The following is a 21,941-nucleotide window of genomic DNA, read 5'->3' as shown; positions in this document are numbered from 1 at the left end:
TTTCCTCTTTCGACCAAGTCCTAGATTCAGGTAACAAATCCTCCCCCACCCCCTTTCTTCCTTGTTTGAACCAAGTAGTACTAGATTCGAGTGCATGAACTAGTTTTACCTCTTAAACGTAAAAAAATTAGGTGGTTTTCGAACAGCCGATCGATCCTACCTACGAGGGGGCATGAGAAATAGTAAAAGATACAAATGCAGCGACATCAGGAGCTCGGGAAGTAGAGCAAGGCCGGTTTCGAAGGAAGTTATACCTAATGGTCGCCGGGATGTCGCTAGGTGGGCGGCGGGAGGCCGGATCTGCCCACACTATGGCAGCGAGGAAGAAGGGGTCGGAGGCCCTTCCTCGCTAGTGGTGCTTGGGAGAGAACGGCAAGGCAGGCTGATCGGGACGCGCCCAGCAGTGGGTAAGAGCCGTCACCGAGGACGACCGCGTGAACGTTGCACCTTCTCACCTTCCCCGGCGGAGAGGATCCGGCTGGATCTGTGACCAGCGGTGAGCAGAGAGAGAGAGAGAGAGAGAGAGAGAGAGAGAGAGTGAGAGAGAGTGGCCACCGCTGTCGTGTTTAGATCTGGAGAGGCCAAGACAGTGTGAAGAGAGCAACACTAGCAAGCAAGCGCGGAGGCTCCTGCCTATATAGTGGAGTAGTACTAGTTTTCTTTTGTCTACCGGAGCCGGCTTAACCTCGTCAATGACTGTCGAGAAGTCTTCATGCACGTGGCTCGGAGGCGCAGTTGTCGTCATTTTGATCTGAGGCGCCGGATTATAACATATAACACGAAAAAATGCCACATGACAAGAAATCATAACCTCACTGCCCAAAGGAGACAACATGAATCCCGACGGACAAACTAGACGAGGAACAAAGCTCAAATTAAAGATAAACTCGTAGAAAAGGGGTCCGTCGATAGATGTCCTAATTAACATAGCCGGCTTGACCTAGATGGCAGCCGAGTAGTCACTGTTCGTGCATGTGCCCCCAATGACTAGCCCAACTCAGTTGTCACTGTTTAACCCTCACAGTGATCCGAAGCACATGACACCTAATTTTGCGAGATGACAAGAAACCTTTTTTAGATTGCTCACCACAACTACAACCATGTACAACACAGCCTGCATGATATGTAGACGATAGCCAATCCAGGCGTGTCTGCTGGAGTCTGGTCACATGCATGGACGAACTGATCTTCCGTGTCTTGCAGGGATCGTCCAGGCACCAACGTAGTACAACACTTCTCTAGTACTATCACTCGTCTCCCTCTTCTATTAAGTCACCTGACTTGCGGGGCCGGGGAGTGTGCCTATTGTCGGTTCTCAATTGCCCTCGCACATGTCTGTGCAAACGCAATATGACGCGCGTTCAATTCAGAGAGCAGCGTGCAAGACCGACCGACCGTCTGGGGTGCGACGCGAACGCGACGGGCGTGCTGTATACTCCGTACATGTGTACCACCATTTTCTAGACGCTTTGCTCCATGGCGCGGGCGCAATCCATGGATACAAAATTAGTATACTGTATACTATTTAAAAGTCAAGAGCGGGGCGTTTCCTGCACGGTAGGCGGCGGGGCAGTTCCTCCTAGTCGGTTCGACAGAGACGCGAGAAGACGAGGGAGTAGGCTACTGCAAACGTAGGGCTGTGTGATTTGATAGCGAGTTACTGTTGGACAGGTGGGGCCCCGTGATCATGGGATAATGGGAAGCCACTACCCTGTTGTTCGCACGCTGGCAGTTCGCTCCTACTCGTCCCCGCACGTCCTTCAATACTACGACGGTTCACTCCTAGTCGTCCCGTCCATTCACATTACGGCAGTTCCACTAATCCTAACCCTCCTCCCAAATCCATGGCGTCCCAAATCTCCACGATCGGTGGTGAGTACAAGGTTAGAACCATCACCGGCGATGAGTTCGGCGTCATCTACACCCGTTCTTCCGCGACGGTGAAAGGATGCCTTTCTCGCTTCAGACGCATGTTCGAAGACTCAGATGATGAGTGGGTCGCTGGGCTAGATGTTGAGTACACCATAGTCCTGGGATGAGAGAAGGATCTAAAGGACGAAGAGAGGAAGAAGCCCGCCATGATCCAGGTTTGCGTGCATGACTTATGCTTGGTCTTCCACATATGCCATGCCGACATTGAGTGCCAGGATTTTAAGGACTTCCTCCAGAGCAACCTAGTCAAATTCATTACTGTATATTTTGGTAACGACAAAGAAGTCCTGCGTCGGATAGGCCTCATTGTAGGCAACACCTTCGACCTCCAGAAGAATCGGCTGGTGTCCTCTCGTCAGCCTTCAATGCTGACCCTGGCAGGAGCCATGGTTCATCCTTCGTATGGTAAAATGGAGAAACCTCCATACATGTTTCATCGTCATGCATGGCAGTGGAATGTACTAGATATAGACCACATCCACTACGCTACAATGGATGGCTACCTTTGCTTCAATATCTACAAGGGTTGGGTGAAGAGCAACAGCCAAGTGTGCGGTTCAAGCAAAGAAGTATCGGCCAAGAGTAAGAGGGACAAGGACGAAGTCGACGACGTGGATGAGGACTCCGAGTAAGGTGGCAATGTCGTTGCTCATGGTGGTTCTAATGCAGTGTCTACGGAATAGGTGCAAAGTTTAATTTCAGGTGTTCTTAATTTAATTTGAGGGGTGTGTTGTGCTGAGCCCCCAGCAGAACTATGTTCTATTTCTTCTCGTTACTTTAACTCTTCAGTACGTACATACTACTATTTCTTACATTTCATATTTTAGTTGGTATAGTACTACCACTCGTTTCTTCACATTGTATACGTACAATATATATGGCCAACATCATATAGCCAGCAGTTTAGTTGTCAAAGAATTTCAGGGTGCTTAGTTTTGTCAAAGAATTCCAGGATGCTTAGAGGGTGCTGGGATCCAAGGGACTTATTTTAGTCTGACTAAAAATAGTCTCTTTAAGAGGCTAAAGTTCGAAGCACCCCTGACTAAAGAGGGGCTAAAACTAGTCTTGAGACTAAAAAAATTTAGTCAGGGGTACCCCTACTAAAATATGGATTAGTCCTCTCTCTACTCATTTAACTCCTCTCCTTTAACACAGGCGAGTTCTGGATTGGAGGGTTTGGACGATAATAAATGCTCATTAACTTGATTTTACCCTTTTTAGTATTTGGATCCAAGCATGGGTGAGGCTAGCATGTTTTAGTCCCACTACTTTTAGTCATGGGACTAAAACGTATCCAAGCACCCTCTTAGTTTTATTTCAGGGGTGGGTTGTGCTGGACACCATTATTGTGACTAGCCTTTTTAATAGTACTATATGCATAATTTGGCGACGAGCGCTCTCTATATGTACCACCTTTTTTATTTTCAAGTTTTGCTCCATGGCGCAATCCATCGATACTACTGCCGTACAAAAGTATACATTTTTTTAAAGGCTAGAGGGCGGGTCTGTCTAGCTTGGTCGGTTTCACGAGAGGCGAGGTCCTTTGTGATTTGATGGCTCATTACTGCTGGAAGGCAGGGCCTTGTGATTTGACTGCTCGTATAAATGCGCCGACGACCTGATCGAGGAGGAGCAAAGAACGGTGCGGTATAGTCAAGTTTTCCACTGGAGTAGTACTGCGACGGAGGAGCACGAAACACGGCAGGCCAGTGCCATATGGCGATAAAAATGATCTAATTTGCTAGTCATCTCATTGTTAGCATTGGTCTATTCATTCCCTCAAAAAAACCATTGTTCTATTCATGCCTCGCAGAGAACGTGACACGTTCGTCGAAACACCCGAAGCAAAGGATGAAACACAGGAGCAAAAGAAGAAGGAAGATTATCACCCCAAATGATCTAATTCGTCGTAGAGTCATAACTGCTTCTTCATCGCCTCCACGACCTGCATCTCCTTGCGTGTCTCCTCTGCCATCTTCTTCATTCTGTCCATGACGCGGGATTTCTCAACGCGAGCCTTCATCATCTGTTCCACGACCGCATTACGTTCCTTGACAGCAGCCGGGTGCTCGATGCAGAGCTTCGCCAACTCCTCCTTCTGTTCCATGACGAGGGCCTGCAGCATCTTCATCGAGGAACTACTATTCTCATGCAGCTTCTTCCAGGCGGCGTTCTTCTCCTTCAATAGGTCAATCTCGTAGCAGAGCTTCGCCTTGTCCTCCTGAAGTCGCAGGATTTCGCCGGTCGCCTTCTTCTCCGAGGCAATGCTCTTCTTCAGCAGCATCACCAAGCCGGCGGTCAACTCCCCCTGCTGATTGAGCTCAGCGGGCATGTGATCGAGGCTCTCCTTCAGCAACTCCATCAAGCCTTGGATGAACTCCTTCTGCTTATTGAGGTGCTTATTGAGCTGATCGGGCATGCCATCGAGGGATAACGACTCCAGCTCCGCCGGCTCGGCATGTTCGACTCCGCGGCTAGGGCGCTCCTGGGAGCCATCGCCTGCCCGTGAGAGATCTTTCGAGGTCTCTGCGTGGCGGCGAGCCCTCTCTTTTTTTCCACAGCCTTGGTTGCCGCTCCCTTGTTACGAGTAGCTCTCGACCTAGAGCTCTGCTCACCGGCCATGGCAATGATGGACGAAGAAGAAGCACTTATAAGGAGGAAAGGTAGAGTAATTTTTGGTTAGGTAGTTCCCCTTTTTATAACCTAAGTACTAGCACTAGTACTAATACCTGCATAGTGGGAACACGTTCAGGTTTGGTACGTACTAGTAGGTGTGAGCAAGCTTTCGAATGTGATGGGAACAAGGTAAAGATTAATTGGTGGTTTTGGTTTTGAGGCCCGAAACGGCTCCCGATGAGTCTAGCGGAACATAAATTTCAAGTACTACACTGCTCAAATGCATAAATATTATGTTACTGTCAAAAATTGGCACAAAATACGAAGGAGACCAATGGAAGTACTACTAGCAACCCATGATTTAACTACTCGCATGAGCGCAGTGGAGTAATAATGTCTTTCTTCCGCCCTCACATCCACTCAATTTGCATGCGCTGTATTAATAGACCATCAATGAAGTGAACGACTTTACACGCGTCAAATTATCACATGGGGTGGATCTTGGTACAAAATTGCGTCCGCCCGTGTACCCGCGTGGGCGTGCGAGGGAATGAGTGCGTGCCACTACAAGAAATATGGTAATCTATGACAGCCCTTGTCTGTCACCTAGAGCCCAGAAACTGTCATCGATGACAGTCGGTGACGGTGGGCCTGTCCGTCATGTATATCGCGTCATAATTTGTCCACCCGACCAACCTTGACGGATTTTCCGTCTGTCATGGATTTAGGCCAAATTATGACGGTCATTTACCGTCACCGATCGGCCCCCAAGCCCACCCGGCCCGCCCCAGGCCCGGGCCTCTGTGACAGACTTTTCTGTCACGCATTTACATGATGATGTGGCATCAACACTCCAGTCTGGGTCTGACATGCCGCCGCCTGGGCCCAGTAAGTTTTGCCCCATTTGTTTTGGTTCGAACTATTTTTTTCACCGTTCATGTTAGCCCATTTCCAGTGGTCCAACAAGCACATCAGCCCATTAATCTTATGGGCCAGTTATGTTTTTACCCAAAATATGTTTCGAGGCCTACTTCATCTAGCCCATCAATGTTAGGTTTACCCAACGAAGCCCATTTGTGATTTTTACACGAAGCAATTTAGCACTGACAATTATTAATAATTTGTATACAAATATTAAGACAGAAAAGAGGCACAACATTACAAAGCACAAGTCACATTACACAAGTACTGGTCCTCCATGACACATCCAGCATAGCATTCAGCTTACATCTCAAGATCCACTAACCATCAAGCACCAACATGCAACTAGTTTGCATCGAACATTATGTAGTTTGCATAACAAAAGGCTGACAAAATAACAAGCTAGGTTCCACCAGCATATCCCACATTCATATAGCTTCCAGCAGCTTTTTGGATAAACACCTTACCCTTCAGCTGATCTTGATGGCATCTGACTTAGCAATAAGTCTAGTTTTGCATCCATCTCAGCTTGCTTCTTCCTGTTCTCCTCGTCTCGCTTCCTGTACTCCTCATCTTGCCTGGCCCTTTCTTCTTCAGATTCCTTCAACTTCTTGGTCAAGGTGTCAACACACGCCCGAAGCTCAACATTCATCTTCTGCGCTGCCAATTCTACTTCACGGTTGATAGCACTGGATCTTGCATGGACGTGCTGGATCCCAACATGCTGAAGAAACCTCGGCTTCTTAGTGTGCTTAGCAAGCACTTCAGCTACAGCTTCGGTTGCCGCCTCAGTTGCAGAGCTCGATTCCTGACCATCTTCTATAGGATTAGGAACCTTCTTTTCCATCTCGGTCTAGCAATGCAAACAACAAACATGGTTATGAGACAGCTTAAACACAAGTAGAGATGACATCATCAGCAAGTTAACATGCATGAGGAAAGCTAGCATGCATCCTTATCTTGTGAGAACAAAGTCAGATTAAACTTTTTTCTGTGCGGAGCTGAGTCGGATTATTCATCAACAACAAAGTGGCCAGAAGAAATAGGATAAATTATATCAATAAAGTACAAGCAACTAATGTTTAAATCTAATTATTTTATATATACTACAAGATTGAGACTGAGGATGGCCAAAACTGCAATATAGGACAATCTATTACAAGATAGTTAGGTGAATATGTTAACATTTCCAATTAACCTACACTGGCATTTGCTTAATATTTTTCAATCTGTAAGAGGGACTGAAACAATATTAATTCTAGCCATGCAAAGTTAAAACTTCGATGGTTGGTAGTATTTGAAAGCTAACTTACAATTGCATCCAGCACAACATTGGTGTAACCTTTCTTTTTCTTGCTGTAGTGGCACTCCTTGAACAAATCCACTGCAGTTGGTTGTTTATCCTTGTATTTGTCTCCCTGAAAACAATAGATATGAAGGCAAGGGAGCATCATATACCTACACTACATGGAAGCAATCCAAAAACACCATTTAACAGTGCACACATACATCTTGCACATCCACAACCACATGTTTGACTTACCAGATTTCCACAGTGCATAGGGTAGCTGCGCGCTCCAGTAGTTTTGTGGAACTTAACTTGAGCTCGATTAGCTTTGTTAATTTGAGATATCCCCTACATCAAGAGACCAAATACATGTAAGGCACAGTCTCTAGATTAGCATGTAGAAGGTGAGATCGGTCTGCAGGAAAAGACATACCATCCTTTTGGGATCCTTCCAGCTTTCCACCAGCTCGTTCAACTGGTCATCAGTCATCGAGGGGACTGGATAAGTTCTCCTCACCAAATGGGGTGCGTGAGGATCAAAATACTCTTTCTTGAGCCTATATCGTTGTTGGGGAGTCGCGCATTTCAGCATTTCTATGCAAGCCTTCCTAACTGGCACCGCCTCTAGGTCCATTTGAAACTTGTTCTAGTTAGATAAAAACATGGGTAAGTATCATGATGGCAGATAGACAAAATAGCAGAAGATTGACAGGTTCCTAGCAATGTGAGGGAGAAAGGCCAGGATTATGTACTTACACCAACTTTGCCTGCAAAGTTCCTGAAGATCCCATCTCTGACATTTCCATTTGGGTCCTTGTAATCCTTCCAGTGCTTAAACATGGGCATATGGTGTCTGACTGTGACATTGCATTCAGTTGCAAACTTTGCAGCCAGAAGAGGTGTCTCTGGCTGTAAGCTTCCTTCTGGAATGAGAAGCGGCAGTTTGCCCTGCCGGCGTCGAGTGATCCTTTCCAGACCTTTCCCCAAATTGGGCCCCCTTTCCCTTGGCTCCTCATAGGATTGTGGACCTACAAAGAAGGTAAAATCAAGGATGTATTAAGCTCACAAGAAGGCCAAGACAATATACTAGTAACCGATGGCAGCAACAATTAAGGCAAAATAGTGTAAAGCGGTGACAAGAGAAGCTAACGATGTATGCACTAATAGTTGATCTGTCAAGCTTTCATTATGGTTTATATCAAGTATATTTAAGACAGCAAGATGCATAGAACAATAGATTAAACAAGAAGTTCAGAAAATCTGAATGGAAGATCTGAAGGGCATTAATGCTTGAATGGAAGATATGAAAATATATATACTTAATTTTCTATGTCACAGTGCCATTACTAAATAACAATAGCCTCATTAACAATCAAATAAATGCAAGAAAAATCAGTTTTGTAACTTGCCTTCAAAGTTACTGTCAGGTTGAGATTGCTGATGAGGTTGGGTACTACCACCAGCTTCGTTGTCCCTCTGGTTGTCATCATCACAATGGGCAATGAGATCAGCTCCATTGGCCATCCAGTTGTCGTCATCACAATGTGCAAGGTCATCATCTTTTTATAAGAAGGCATCCAGTGAGAGGATGTTCATTATGCAATCGATGTTAATACACAAGGTTAGAAATTCAAAGGACAGAACATGAGCATGATATGAAAACAATAGTAAGAAACTTGCCTTCAACAAAATGGTCATCAGAGTTGGGAACAAATTCTTCAGCTTGGCTGGCACAAGCCATAGAAGAAATTGGCTTATGAATGACACTTGGTGCCTGCTGTTTAGGATCATACATCTCTTCATTTTGAGAACTTGCATCAGCATTTTGTGATTGTACTTTCCTCGACCTTGTAACTCGCATATTAGTTGGGATGTCCGCGAGAACTCTCTTAGGAGGCCGAGGCTTGACTCCACCAGGGGGCATGGCAGCAGATCTTTTCTTACTAGATTCTTGACTTGTTTTTTTACAGTCCTTCAAGCCCTGATAGAAATGAAAACACGGTTTAATTAACAACCTTTAACAAAAACTCTGCTGCAATGACCAACAAGCAACATATCTAGCAATGACTAGATGGAGGATTTTAGCACCTTGGAGTTTGAGCTAGGAGCAGGTGTGGACTTAAATTCTTGCAATGCTTCTGTCTCATGTACTAAACTACCATCGAACGACTCTCCTTCACTGGTATCATCCTCATTAGGATGGTACTCAGCTTCAGATTCATCGATACTATTGCTAGGCCTTTTTTTCCAGGTGAAATGACAGTTTTGGCTGCAAACAATGTTGATAATGCAGGAATTCCGAGTGCTTGCAGCCTTGAATTGTTCCTTATGATTCTTTTGAGGCGCAAATCATCCATATGATGTACAGGTGGTGGTTCCAAGATGAGTGAACACATGAACACAAATTACTATGTCCATAATATGTACTTACTAACAAATTACTGTTTCTTATGTTTATGTATGGCTACGGCCCTAATGAACCAGGAACACTAGCAATTGAAGTCAAGAACAATAAAAAACACTATTACCACCTAGTAATTAGACATACATGGTCATGTTTTGAATTTTATCTGGTTGGATAGGAATATATCAATATACAGTTGTGTGCAATTCTGAAAACCAACAAACACTATAATGTTGATCCTTATCTTATCTGCTCGTATTTACTACATAAGAGGAATCCAAGTGCCTTTTAGGTGCTTCAGGACTGCTATACAAGTATACAGTAGCTCAAGCTCTAGTTTCAGATATGGTAGTTTTAGATCAAAGCCATTGGCGCTGGGAAGGCAATCAGGATTTCATGTGAACAGTGGCGGTGCTGGGTGCTGTATATGATGTCAAGCGACATCGCATAAGTTGGATTAGCAGCACAAGTACACCTATGTTTTACTGTAGTTTGCCTCATATATGCACACACATATATAGCTTTGACATCACTTGCTCTGACTCCTATCACCGCCACAGCATGTGAAGCTTCAATGCTTCAACTTATTCAAATAGCAGGCATGGGTTAAGAAGATTATACCTGTTGTCTTGCGTCCTCGGGATTTCTTCGCTGCAATCTTCTTCCCCATCAGTGTGTCGTGTAGATGTCCAGTGAGGTGTCAGAGATGCCCTTGGAGCAGCGAAGTGTGGTGGCGGCGAGGCACTTGAAGCGGCGCAGTATGGAGGTGACAACAGCTTGTTTCTTGGGTTTGGTGGAGGGGAGGAGGAGGGGAGGGAGTCTGTGGCCGGCAGTGGATGTGGGGTTGTGACCGGTGGTAGAGGCGGAAGAGGAAGAGGAAGGGCAGTGGCGGAGGTGACCAGCGGCGGCCGGGTCGTGTTCTAGGGTTTGGTGGAGCATGGGGGCGGAAGGGGGTCTTGGCCAGCGGTGAGGGAGGGGTTGTGACCGGCGGTGGAGGTGGAAGAGAGACAAGGCTCGTGCTCAGCGGTGGAGGAGGTGATGCCGGCGGTGGAGGAGGTGGTGCGGGCGGTGGAGGCGGATCTGGGGCGGCCGTGCGGGGGGGGGGGCGTGGGGGATTTGGTGATTTGGGGGCTAGGGGCGGCCGTGCGGTGGGGTTAGTGGTTGGTGTCAAATTACAATGTTGTCCCTTCGTATGTACTGATGGAAGAATAGCTTGGTGGGCAATATGGTCAATTCAAGATGGTTCTTTTTGGCTTGGCGTCGGTGGAGCGAAAATAAAGTCCCCTGCGCGCGCTTTCTTGCCGCCAGGTAAATTTAGAAATTGATCTCTTCACTCAAAAAAAAGAAAGAGAATTGATCTCTCCACTAAGAGAGAGAGAGAGAGAGAGAGAATTGATCTAAAAAATGTTCTAGAGAATACATCACGAGTAAGTGATTTGTTTCTATAATTAGCAAGACATATATTTAATTACACACTATGTCATAATTACTAGAAATTATTTATGAAATTATTTTGTGATGGAATCGAGCGCACGGTCTTGACGGCGACCCGATCATCGGATGCGACATTAGTGATCACATGAATGGTGTAGGACGTCGTTGATATGTGTCGATTTTTGGGTGGCATGGGCCCGAGATGGATGGACGAAAAGCTCGGGAATGGAGCACACGATCTTGAAAGCTTCCGACAGAGCCGCGACCGGAGTCGACCCGGTCATCGACGGTGACCCGATCATCGGAGGCGACGTTAGTGATCACATGGATGGTGTAGGACGTCGTTGATACATGTCCATTGTTGGGTGGCATGGGCTCCGGGATGGATGGACGGAGAGCTTGGAATGGAGCGCACGATCTTGAAAGCTTCCGGCAGAGCCGCGACCGGAGTCGACCCGGTCATCGACGGCGACCCGATCATCGGAGGCGACATTAGTGATCACATGGATGGTGTAGGACGTCGTTGATACGTGTCCATTGTTGGGTGGCATTGGCTCCGGGATGGATGGACGGAGAGCTCAGAATGGAGCGCACGATCTTGAAAGCTTCCGACAAAGCCGCGACTGGAGTCGACCCGGTCATCAACGACGACTGGATCATCGGAGGCGATGTTAGTGATCACATGGATGGTGTAGGACGTCGTTGATACGTGTCCATTGTTGGGTGGCATGGGCTCCGGGATGGATGGACGGAGAGCTTGGAATGGAGCGCACGATCTTGAAATCTTCCGACGGAGCCGTGACCTGAGTCGACACGGTCATCGACGGTGACCCGATCATCGGAGGCAACGTTAGTGATCACATGGATGGTGTAGGACGTCATTGATACGTGTCCATTTTTGGGTGGCATGGGCTCCGGGGTGGATGGACGGAGAGCTCGAAATGGAGCGCACGATCTTGAAAGCTTTCGATAGAGCCGCGACCGGAGTCGACCCGGTCATCGACGGTGACCCGATCATCGGAGGCGACATTAGTGATCACATGGATGGTGAATGACGTCGTTGATACGTGTCCATTGTTGGGTGGCATGGGCTCTGCCGCTCCAATTTAATTTGGCTGTAATTTCAAACATAAAAAGGAATTTGAGCGAGTTACATTTAAAAGATATGAATATTTTAGAAAATAATCTGCCGAGGGTGTAATTTCAAACAGAAAGAGGAATTTGAGTGAGTTGTGGTTTAAAAGATATGAATATTTTAAAAAACTTTAAATTTGCCGCCAAAAAAGAAAAAAGGGGAGAAGGTGGAGCCGAACCTGGGTCACCAGTGCTGGAGCGAGATGCTCTATCCACTGGACCATCTCAGTAATTGTGCTTTATGTTCTCGGAATTTCTTTTATTGAGTCATCGGTAGCATATAAAAGAAAAAATCGCGCCGTAGGGAAAATAGGGGAGAAAGCGCAGTCGAACATGGGTGCTCTTTCCACTGGGCTATCTTAGTTGTTGTGTTATATTTGGTGGGACTTCATCTTATTGAGCGGAAGCTGTTGCTAGCATATAGAGGAAAAAATCGCGCGCTGGATCAGACGCACTGTCTGGTGGAGCGTGTAGGGCTCGCGCGATGGATCAGACGCGCGTCTGGTGGGTTACGCCGCGCGAGATCTCCTCCCCCTTTCCTTCGATTATTTTTCTGTTTCCTTCGATCCTTCTTTCCCACGATCTGGTGCCCCTTTTCCTCTTTCCTTTTCATGTGTTGGAGGGGGCAGGTGGGATGAGACCATGGCGCCATGGGGGGTTGGACGGTGCTGGACTACAGGCGAGAGGGGTGGGCGAGTAGGGGCCTGAGTCGCTCGTGGCACCGCCAGAAATGCACAGAGCGCCATTTTTGCCTGCCAGGGCAATGGTCACCACACGCTCTCCCTCTCTGTGAATTGGTTGAAGAAACCGACCGTGTCACAATGTGCTTCTATGCTCAATTAGGGTATACAAAGAAGCTAGATGTTAATGGCTAAGGATAGGTGCCCTGTTTGGATGAAAATCAGTTTCTGCGGCAAACTTTGATGCCTGATGCACTGGCCTTTCATTGGGTAATTTGTCCAGAGGTTTTGGGTAGATGGCCAGGGTAGTAAGGAGTGTCATTCTGCCAATTTACACTACCAAGACTGTTGGCTAGCCTGGGATCGCTTCACAAAGCTCCAAAATGACCAGAATTGTGTTTTGGAAGATTGCATCTAAACTAGATATAAGGAACTTGATTTTAGGCCATATTCTGAACATACATGAGCCTTATGAATTTCAGGAATTATTTGTGAAACTGAATAGCCAATGACAACACACATATGCCATCCTCACAACAGCCGGTGCATAGATGATATATTGTCAGGCATACAATAAGGATTACAACTACAGCGACTTCGTTAACACATTGACAGACAAAATGGTTGGCCTATGAAGGAAACAAAATAAAACTTCAGATACAACTCTGTTATGGATCACAACAAGGATCAGCGGTCATTGCCGTATCAAGGCAAACAAAATAAAACTCCAGACCAACTTAAGCTTGCAGCACAACCATTTTTGAGCATCTCCTTCTCAGCCTCATTAGCAACGCCTGTCAAATATTTCAAAATTAGAAGTTTCCATGAACTGTATTGAACAAAACTATGCATCAGTGAGAAGAAAAACACATCACACTCTCATGTACTGTACTGAAAAAACACTATGGATCACAACACACTGACAGACTAAAACTTTGTTAAGGCAAACAAGATAAAACTTCAGATACTACCATTCTAATCCTCTAACACACCGGCCAACACATTAACTACAGGATTCAGTGAGAATTTTTTTTAGGAAATAGCAGTTGGTAATGTACTGAACAAAAACTCCATGTAGTGCATAAAACACCTCACTCTCTTTAAAACTGTACTGAACATAAACTAAATCATGGCAAACTTGTGTTAACCCTGTACTGAACATAAACTCCATGTAGACAATAGGAAACCGCAGCTAAATGAAGAATGAAGATAGTACCTCTACATTGAAACATCTACTCATCATCGTTGTCAACATCCATGGCACCTCCTTCGTCTTTGCTGCAATACTCCAGACCCGTATCATCTTGTTCCTCTTCATTGCCACCTTCATACACTTCTGTGCTTTTTTCTTTCATCAAACGAGCAACTACATCAGCTTCCAAAACAATGCCTTGCTCATCATCTCTATGTAAAGGCTTCTCGGATGTAAGGTCAGAAATAGATATTCTCCTACCCTCCTCATCACAACACTCGTCCTCTTGATATGCAGGACCAGTAAAAGGTACACCCTCAGTTTCACTAATATTGAAGAGATGCCTATGTTCAAATGTTTGCACAACTTGCCAATTCTTCCCATACTTCGTGTCTAGCAAATAAAATACCTTTCTAGCCTGCGTAGCCAGAATCAAAGAATCGTCCTTGTACCACATACTTCCAACATTTATGCTTTCAAAAAAACCATCATTTTTAAGCTCAGTCTTCTTTCCATCAAGTTTAAACCAGTCACATTTAAACAAAACAACTGACATGTCATCCAAGTTGTATTCTAACTGAATGATCTCTTTCAAGGTTCCATAAAAATTTATGAGCTTACGGTCATGTTCACCTTCGGTCATGACTCCACTGTTTTGTGTTCTCTTGTTGCTATCATGATCAACAGTGCTAAATCTAATACCATTCACTATGCATGATGAGAATTTCTGGACTCTCCGATCAGGATCACATGCCAAGGCAAAGAGATCTTCGTCTACCTCTTCACCAACCTCATCCTGCATCCTTATCATCTGCAACAACACACGCAAACACATACATTAGAGTCTGTAGTGAAATATGACAACCAAAAACTAGATGCGAATGAAAACTAACATAGTTCTTGAACCATGTTGGAACTTTTTTTGAAGCTCCTTATCACTGTCCGGCGCCCCTTTTCTCTTTAACTCATCTCTGAATATTCTGTAAAGTAAAACATATTAATCAACAGATCACATAAGTACAAGACAAACAACATAAGCAAGTTCAGAAGTGACAACATACTCGATATATTTCTTAGCTTGATCACAATTGTTCAACACATACCACACCATCTAATCAAATTCTTTTTCTGCATGTACATATTCATAATCATATCCTGAAGTAAAATTAACTCCATGTCCAAAAACATCAACACCATAGGCTTCTTCATCTGAAAAACCTATATTTCTTGGGTTCCGATTAAATATTGTTTCAACATCATCCATGTACTTGGAGCAAAATGTCAGGCACTCATCCGCAACATATGCTTCAGCAATTGAACCTTCTGGTCGTGCCCTATTCCTCACATAGCGCAGTATATGGCCTTCTTTCAACTGGGTACATCCACCCATATTGTACGGGGCCTCGAAGCAATGCCTCTTCAGGTAAATGTACTGCAAGGTGCACCATCACATCAAAGAAAGCAGGGGGAAATTTTCTCAAGCTTGCACAAAATTATAGGGATTTCTTTCTTCATTTCAGCCAACACATCCCTATTAAGAGTTTTGCTGCATAGTTCCCTGAAAAACTTGCTTAACTCAGCTATTGCTTGATATATATCACTGTCCAAAAATCCTCTCATGCCAGCAGGTAAGATTCTTTGCAGAAGAATGTGACAATCATGTGTTTTAAGGCCTTGTACCTTGGTACCATCAGCACTTGTACATCTTGATATGTTGGAAGCAAATCCATCCGGAAACTTTAACTCCCGTAGAAATTGACAAAATGCAACCACTTGTTCTTTGGACAAGGTATATCGTGCCCGAGGCATCACATATGAGTTTCCTTCCTTCCTCAATTTCAACTCCTCTTTAATATTCAAATCTTGGAGATCAATCCTAGCATTGAGTGTGTCCTTTGTCTTCCCCTCTAAGTTCAAAATTGTCCCAATGAGGTTTTCACATATGTTTTTCTCGATGTGCATGACATCAAGATTGTGCCTCAGCTTCAATTTCCCCCAATATTCCAAATCCCACAAACAAACCCTGCGGCTCCAAATTGGCACATGAGCCTTCTTGCTGCCCAAGTCAGAATGTTTCCTTTTCTTACTTTCTTGTTGCCTCCCAGGTCTAACCTTCTCCAATTCTGCTTGCAGCTCTTTCTCAGAGAATTTACCTAGCCGATCATTGCTTTCATGAAGACCAACAAATTCATTATTTCTCCGCAAACAATGTCCCTTTGGAAGGAAACGATAGTGACCAATATACCCAATTTTTTTCCTTAGGCCGTAAGAAATAGGGTGTTTGTCACAATGGATACATACAAAATAGCTTCTTGTGGTACGCCCTGAAAGAGTGCTCAGAGCTGGGTAATCATGAATGCACCATAGAACTGCAGCATGAAGATCAAACATTTTTTCAGTAAGAGCATCATATGTACGCACACCCTCCCAAAGCTCAAGTAATTCTTCTACAAGTGGTTGTAGAAAGACATCAAAGTGCTTGCCAGGTGATTTAGGACCTGGAATTAGCAAAGCCATCATGAAATTTGACTGGTCCATGCATGCCCAAGGTGGAAGGTTGTATGGTATAACAAACACAGGCCACATACTATAGGTTGTTTTAAAGTTTCCAAAAGGATTGAACCCATCAGTGGCAATGCCAAGTCTAATGTTTCTGGCATCTTTTGCAAAATCCAGATATTGTTTATCAAAATCTTTCCATGCATCACCGTCAACCGGATGACTCAATTCCTTCTCACTGGGCTGCCTCTTTAGCTTGTGCCATTGCGCTTCTTCTGCTCCTTTTTTGGAAAGAAACATCCTCCTCAGCCTAGGCACCAATGGAAAATGCCTCAACACTTTCTGTGGAATCTTCTTTCTAGCAGGGTCTTTCCACCTTGATAGGCCACAAACTGGGCAGTTGTCATGATTGGCATATTGCTTCCTGAACAAAATGCAATTATTAAAGCACACATGTATAGAAACATACCCAAGGCCTAATTCCTTCATAAGGTCCTTCGCTTCCTCGTATGATTTTGGGAGTGTATTAGGTTCAGGGAATGCTTCAGCCAATATCTTCAATATATCAGTAAATGCACTATTGTGATCCTATGGTATGACTTCAAATGAAGAAGCTTTACCACAAAGGGGAACCTCGAAAACTTGGTACAACCATGATAAAGTTGCTGCTTTGCCTCTTTCATCACGTTCTTCAAAAACGACTCATGCTCAGAAGGATTTTCAGTTTCACTTTCAGCTTGTTCTACTGATGTGTGTAGGTCTCCAAACATCTCCTCAAATCGATCAGCACCATTGTTACCATCGGCGGTGTCATGCACATGAACAGGTTCTTTAATCACATCAACATCAAAGTCTTCTCCATGATATATCCAGCGAGTGTATGTACTTACCATGCCATACGTCAATATGTGTGTGTTCACAACGGTCTGATGCTGGTGTTTATGATTAAGGCAATTTCTACATGGGCAGAGTATTTTCTCATCCTCGCTGAATTTATCTTGAATGAAGTTCATAAATTCTTTGACACCTTAGATGTACTCACGGGAAAACAATGTACGATGAATCCATCGTCTATCCATCTGCATTGCAGAAAAAGAATCAAAGATATATCATCACTGAAGAGACATGACTAGAACAACTTACAAGTAATCCCAATATTACACGGGGCATATGGATCAGAATTATAACTCTAGACAGGCAACATGTTTACTAGCAAAGATGGAAATAACATACAACCATAAGTGAAGACTTTTAATGGCCAGATAAATAAAATAGCAACAAGTTATAATAGAGGGGGCTGCCTGTAGACAATCTCTTCTGGACAACAGAACAAACAAAATAACGATAACCAGGTAGTCACAAGTATTAAGGATTTAAGGCAGCATCAGATTTTGGGCATTTTGTACCAATAGAAGCAGCATGTCCTGTACTTAGGGTAGGATCAGATTCTGGGCAAATTCTGCCAACAAAACACCAAGCTTAAGCATGCATAAATCACTTGCAGATTACGCAAGGTAACTGGGATTTCGGATCACATGGTATACAAGATCCGGATATTAAAACACAACACAACCCCAACTTTTAGTCTATGTGTACATTTAAATCATTTGGCCAAGCACTGTTATCCTAGATCCCCTATCCAAAAAAAAATCACCTCAATCCATACAACTATACTGGAATAGCAATATTAAGGATGGGAAATCCATCTTAAATTATCTCTGTATATGCATACTTGCTTCACCTCCGCTTGCAAATCACAATATTTAATCAACAAATTCAGTAGGAGAGAGATGATTTCTGTAGAAGACATACCGCTCGCTCCTGGTTGACGTTGATGTGGGGAAGAACGGGGGAGTGTCCGGTGCAGCAATGGCGGGCGGGCGGCTGCTTGTCAGTGCTGCAATGGCGGGCTACGGCTAGATCGTGGCACGACAATGCCTGGCGGAGGCTGGCTCGTCGGCGCAGCAAGGGCGGGCAGTGGCGAGGCGAGAGGCCTACAAGATCCTGAAGATGACACCGAGACAGACCACCCCGCCGGACCACCCTCGCCCGGGCAACCGTCGGTGGCACTGGCGGCGCCGCGGCGACGACCCTCGATCTGGATGGCGATGGACTAAATCGATAACTTGTTTTTTACTGTCATGTGGGGCATACAATGGCACCCACGCATCCTCACTGTTTTGTTTTTTGGAAAAACACGTATGGTCCAACCGACATGTGGGCCAAAGAAGGGGCATATACTCCACATCAGCATGAGCACAATCCATGACGGTCTGGATGGTGTATATGGAAAAAAATTGTAGGCCCGACTAAGCCCACTTGTTCGATTCGTGACAGTTTCTGTGACGGTAGCCCGATGTCCGTCATCAAGGGCGTGCTGTTTTCGGCCCACATGCGGCTTACTAGTCGGTGACGGTATGGGTGACGGATGAGTGTAAACTGTCATAATCGGTGACGGATATAGGATCGTCAAAAAAATTCCGTCATGGATTAACAGATTTCTTGTAGTGTGTGTGGCGTGCGTGCACATCTTCGCTTCGTGCATGTACCGCCAGTATGGCTCAGGGAGGACGAGTACATTCTTCTGGAACCAGCAGCATGTCACTGTGATCAATCCACGCAAGGAGGTCGCGAAAACGCCTCCACATGTGCCACGTGGCTTCATGAACTGTAAGAGAGACACTGTGTAGCGTGCCATAGGTATTCTAATTTACGTGTTTTGCACATACTCGAAGTACTAGTAAGGTACACGTACATTGCACGCATCAGATTTTGCAACCAAATTATGAATAAATACCACACTATAGCATGTAAGCTCTGAGTCATATATGCCTGATGTAGCCCTTCGTTTAATTCTTATACTTCATCTCATTCAAAATCAATTAGTTTTTATAAAAAAGCTAAGAACGCGGGAATAGGAAAAACATGGGATTATAGTGGAATCTCGTCTTGAATCCTACGGGATTGTACGAGTGTTCGATTGTGCATAGAAAAAACGCAGAATTCTTTCAAAAAGGTTTGAGTGGATGGGATGTTTCCTATGAAATCTAGTGCAAATGAATCATATGGAAAAATTCCTATGGTTTACAATCCTACGAATCAAACAACCAAGATAGGAAAAATTCCTAATGATTAGAATCCTCCAAAATTCCTTTGAGAATCCTTTAAATCAAAGAAGCCCTTAATCTATTTTATGATTCATGGAATTGTGCGTCGTAAAGCATAAAGTAAAAACAAATAATGGCAATTCAACTAGAAAAAAAGTTTGGGCAGTTATGATACGAAAGATTCTAGAACAAAAGAGAACCACTGTTGTTTTGAGGTTTGTGCATTATGCTTAAATTCAACCATAGAGTCTGCTAGATTGTACATGTGGCAAAATCCGGTGGGGGGCTAGAAGATGGTGCGAGGGGCCGAGTGGAGGGAGACTATGAAGGAATGCACAAGTGCGAGATCGATATTTAGAGAGAGGGGGCGAACACGTGCGTTGTTGCGCGCAGTGGCGGAGCCATGAAAAATAAATGAGCTAGGGGGCCAAGCATTGCTAATCCTTTACGAGGAGGGTCAATTCATGAACTTAAACCATTTTTAGCAGCAATTGTCTAATGATCACATTCATATTAGCCTTGATATATAGTGATGTTAGGGGGGGAAGGGGAAGGGCCCTTACTGCCCCTGTCTTTGCCATTGTGCACGCATCTGAGAGATGAAGCGGAAGGCATGGATGATGAGAGGGGGACGTTGGATATATAATTAATGTGGGTGTATTAGCTATATATGTTAATTCTATATACAGAGGTATAGATTGATCGATGTGGACGTGGGAAAGAGGGTGAGACCTCACTAGATATATCGATTGATCGGTTTGTGTGGAAAACTATGAAAGACCTAGCTCTATACACACATACATAGAGGAACATCGATCATTGCGCATGCACGCGTGAGAGATAAAGAATGCCCGATATGATGGAGAGGGGGGTGTGTGTGGGTGTGTGCCTTCATGGGAGACCGGCCTGAAGAAAAATATTGCATGTGTGCGATGGATAATGCCGACTGGTAGTGTGTGTGCATGCATGCACGAGAGAAAGTTAGTGGTACAATTATAAAGAGAAGACTACTGTGTGTGTAAAAGAATAGGTGAGGTCATAATCAATGTAAAGTTGAATTCAAATATTTGAATAAGAGATCCTGATGTTTGAAACCCATGCATGCATGAATATAACGGAGATCTGCGCGGTGTGGTTTGGAAACGAGCATGTTGTAATGTATACACAATGAACAAGGTCAGACTGATTTGAATTTGAGATACCGATGGCAGACATCATTTGGCCACGTCGCATCCGTGCATGGACACACTATTCTAATTGGAGATGATGGGCGGCTTTCTCATCACATATCTATATCTATACCCCTATATATATATATATTATATTTTATATATTTTTATATTGTGTGCGGGTAACTTTAACTTTGAAAGATGGTCGTTGGATGAGGCGAATCCGATGGTCCAAAGATGGAAAATTTGAGCACTACTGCCATTGGATATCATCTAGATTCCACCAGATTTTGCCACATGTATAATCTAGAAGACTCCACGGTTGAACTTAAGCATAATGCACAAACATCAAAACACAAGCACTTCTTATTTGTTCTAGAATCTTCCGTATCAGAATTGCCCAAATGTTTTCCTACATGATTTGCCATTATTTGTTTTTACTTTATGTCTTACGACGCACAATTCCATGAATCTTAAAATAGATTAGCTTTCTTATAAAAGCTAGATGATTTTGAATCAAATGAACTATAAGAATTAAACGAACATCTACATCATGCATATATGACTCAAAGCTTGCATGCTATAATGTGGTATTTATTCATAATTTGGTTGCCAAATCTCATGCGTGCAATGCACGTGTACCTTACTCTAGTCTAAATGGTGTTTGTGTGTGTGTTGTGCGTGCTGAGGTGCAAATTGTCTTTTTTGGGGTACACGTTAAGGTTGTTCTTTCAAAATTTCAAGCCGCGCCTTGTTATGCTGAAAATTCAAGCTAGCGTCTCTGTCTATCGTGCTGCGAAACTCCCGCCTCTTCAACTCGTGCCTTGTTAGCCCGAAATATTTAAGATATATCTTTGTCTTGTTGTGCTCCGACAACTCCCTCCATCTCAACCCGCGCCATGCTATTCCGAAATTACAACGCATGCGAAAACTCCCACCTCCTGTGAAATCCCGACACGCGAAATGCCTGTGGTACCCCTGAACCGAAAGAACCGCCTCAAATCGGTGGGGGTACTTGTAACACCCTCGATGCGACTATATCTCCCACGTGTCGAGGCACGACTTAGAGGCATAATCGCATTGAAGGCATATGTCGCAAGTGAGGTAATCTTCACACAACCCATGTAATAAATAAGGGAAAGAGATACATAGTTGGCTTACAATCGCCACTTCACACAATTACATGAATAAAGCATTACATCATCCAAATACAATCAAGGTCCGACTACGGAACCAAAATAAAAGAAGAACCCCAAATGCGACAAAGGTCCCCGATCGACCCTAACTGGGCTCCACTACTGATCGACTGAAACGAAACAACACAAAAGGACAAGATCTTCATCGAGCTCCTCCTGAGCCTGGTTGCGTCATCTGCACGGACTCATCGGCACCTGCAAGCTGGTTTTGGAAGTATCTGTGAGCCACAGGGACTCAGCAATCTCGCACCCTCGCGATCAAGACTATTTAAGCTTATGGGTAAGGTCAAGGTATGAGGTGGAGCTGCAGCAAGCGACTAGCATATATGGTGGCTAACATACGCAAATGAGAGCGAGAAGAGAAGGCAA

The 21,941-nt window shown here is 44.5% G+C and overlaps 3 protein-coding genes across 3 annotated transcripts; all 3 read right to left on the bottom strand.

Annotated features, from left to right (window-relative positions):
* Window positions 1–5,932: 5,932 nt before the first annotated feature.
* On the bottom strand, window positions 5,933–7,603 carry LOC147974792 (uncharacterized). Its single transcript, XM_087519555.1, has 5 exons — window positions 7,514–7,603; window positions 7,191–7,403; window positions 7,013–7,105; window positions 6,783–6,887; window positions 5,933–6,322 (listed from the first exon to the last, which is right to left on the bottom strand). Exons 1-5 carry the CDS (start codon window positions 7,601–7,603, stop codon window positions 5,933–5,935), a joined length of 891 nt encoding a protein of 296 aa, XP_087375681.1.
* A 5,353-nt stretch (window positions 7,604–12,956) lies between these two features.
* On the bottom strand, window positions 12,957–14,709 carry LOC147974791 (uncharacterized). The gene is made up of 4 exons (XM_087519554.1): window positions 14,663–14,709; window positions 14,495–14,581; window positions 13,626–14,412; window positions 12,957–13,203 (listed from the first exon to the last, which is right to left on the bottom strand). The coding sequence occupies exon 3, from the start codon at window positions 14,410–14,412 to the stop codon at window positions 13,642–13,644; it is 771 nt and encodes a 256-aa protein (XP_087375680.1). The 5' UTR covers window positions 14,495–14,581; window positions 14,663–14,709; the 3' UTR covers window positions 12,957–13,203; window positions 13,626–13,641.
* Window positions 14,710–14,939: 230 nt separating this feature from the next.
* On the bottom strand, window positions 14,940–18,193 carry LOC147974790 (uncharacterized). The gene is made up of 2 exons (XM_087519553.1): window positions 17,913–18,193; window positions 14,940–17,179 (listed from the first exon to the last, which is right to left on the bottom strand). Exon 2 carries the CDS (start codon window positions 16,587–16,589, stop codon window positions 15,054–15,056), a length of 1,536 nt encoding a protein of 511 aa, XP_087375679.1. The 5' UTR covers window positions 16,590–17,179; window positions 17,913–18,193; the 3' UTR covers window positions 14,940–15,053.
* Between the last annotated feature and the right edge of the window lie 3,748 nt (window positions 18,194–21,941).

This window comes from Triticum urartu, chromosome 4A (assembly GCF_056163025.1).
Source record: "Triticum urartu cultivar PI428250 chromosome 4A, HENAU_Tu73, whole genome shotgun sequence".
Classification (NCBI taxonomy): Eukaryota; Viridiplantae; Streptophyta; class Magnoliopsida; order Poales; family Poaceae; genus Triticum; species Triticum urartu.
The sequence above is the reverse complement of the archived record's forward strand: the minus strand, read 5'-3'. Positions and strand labels throughout refer to the sequence as shown.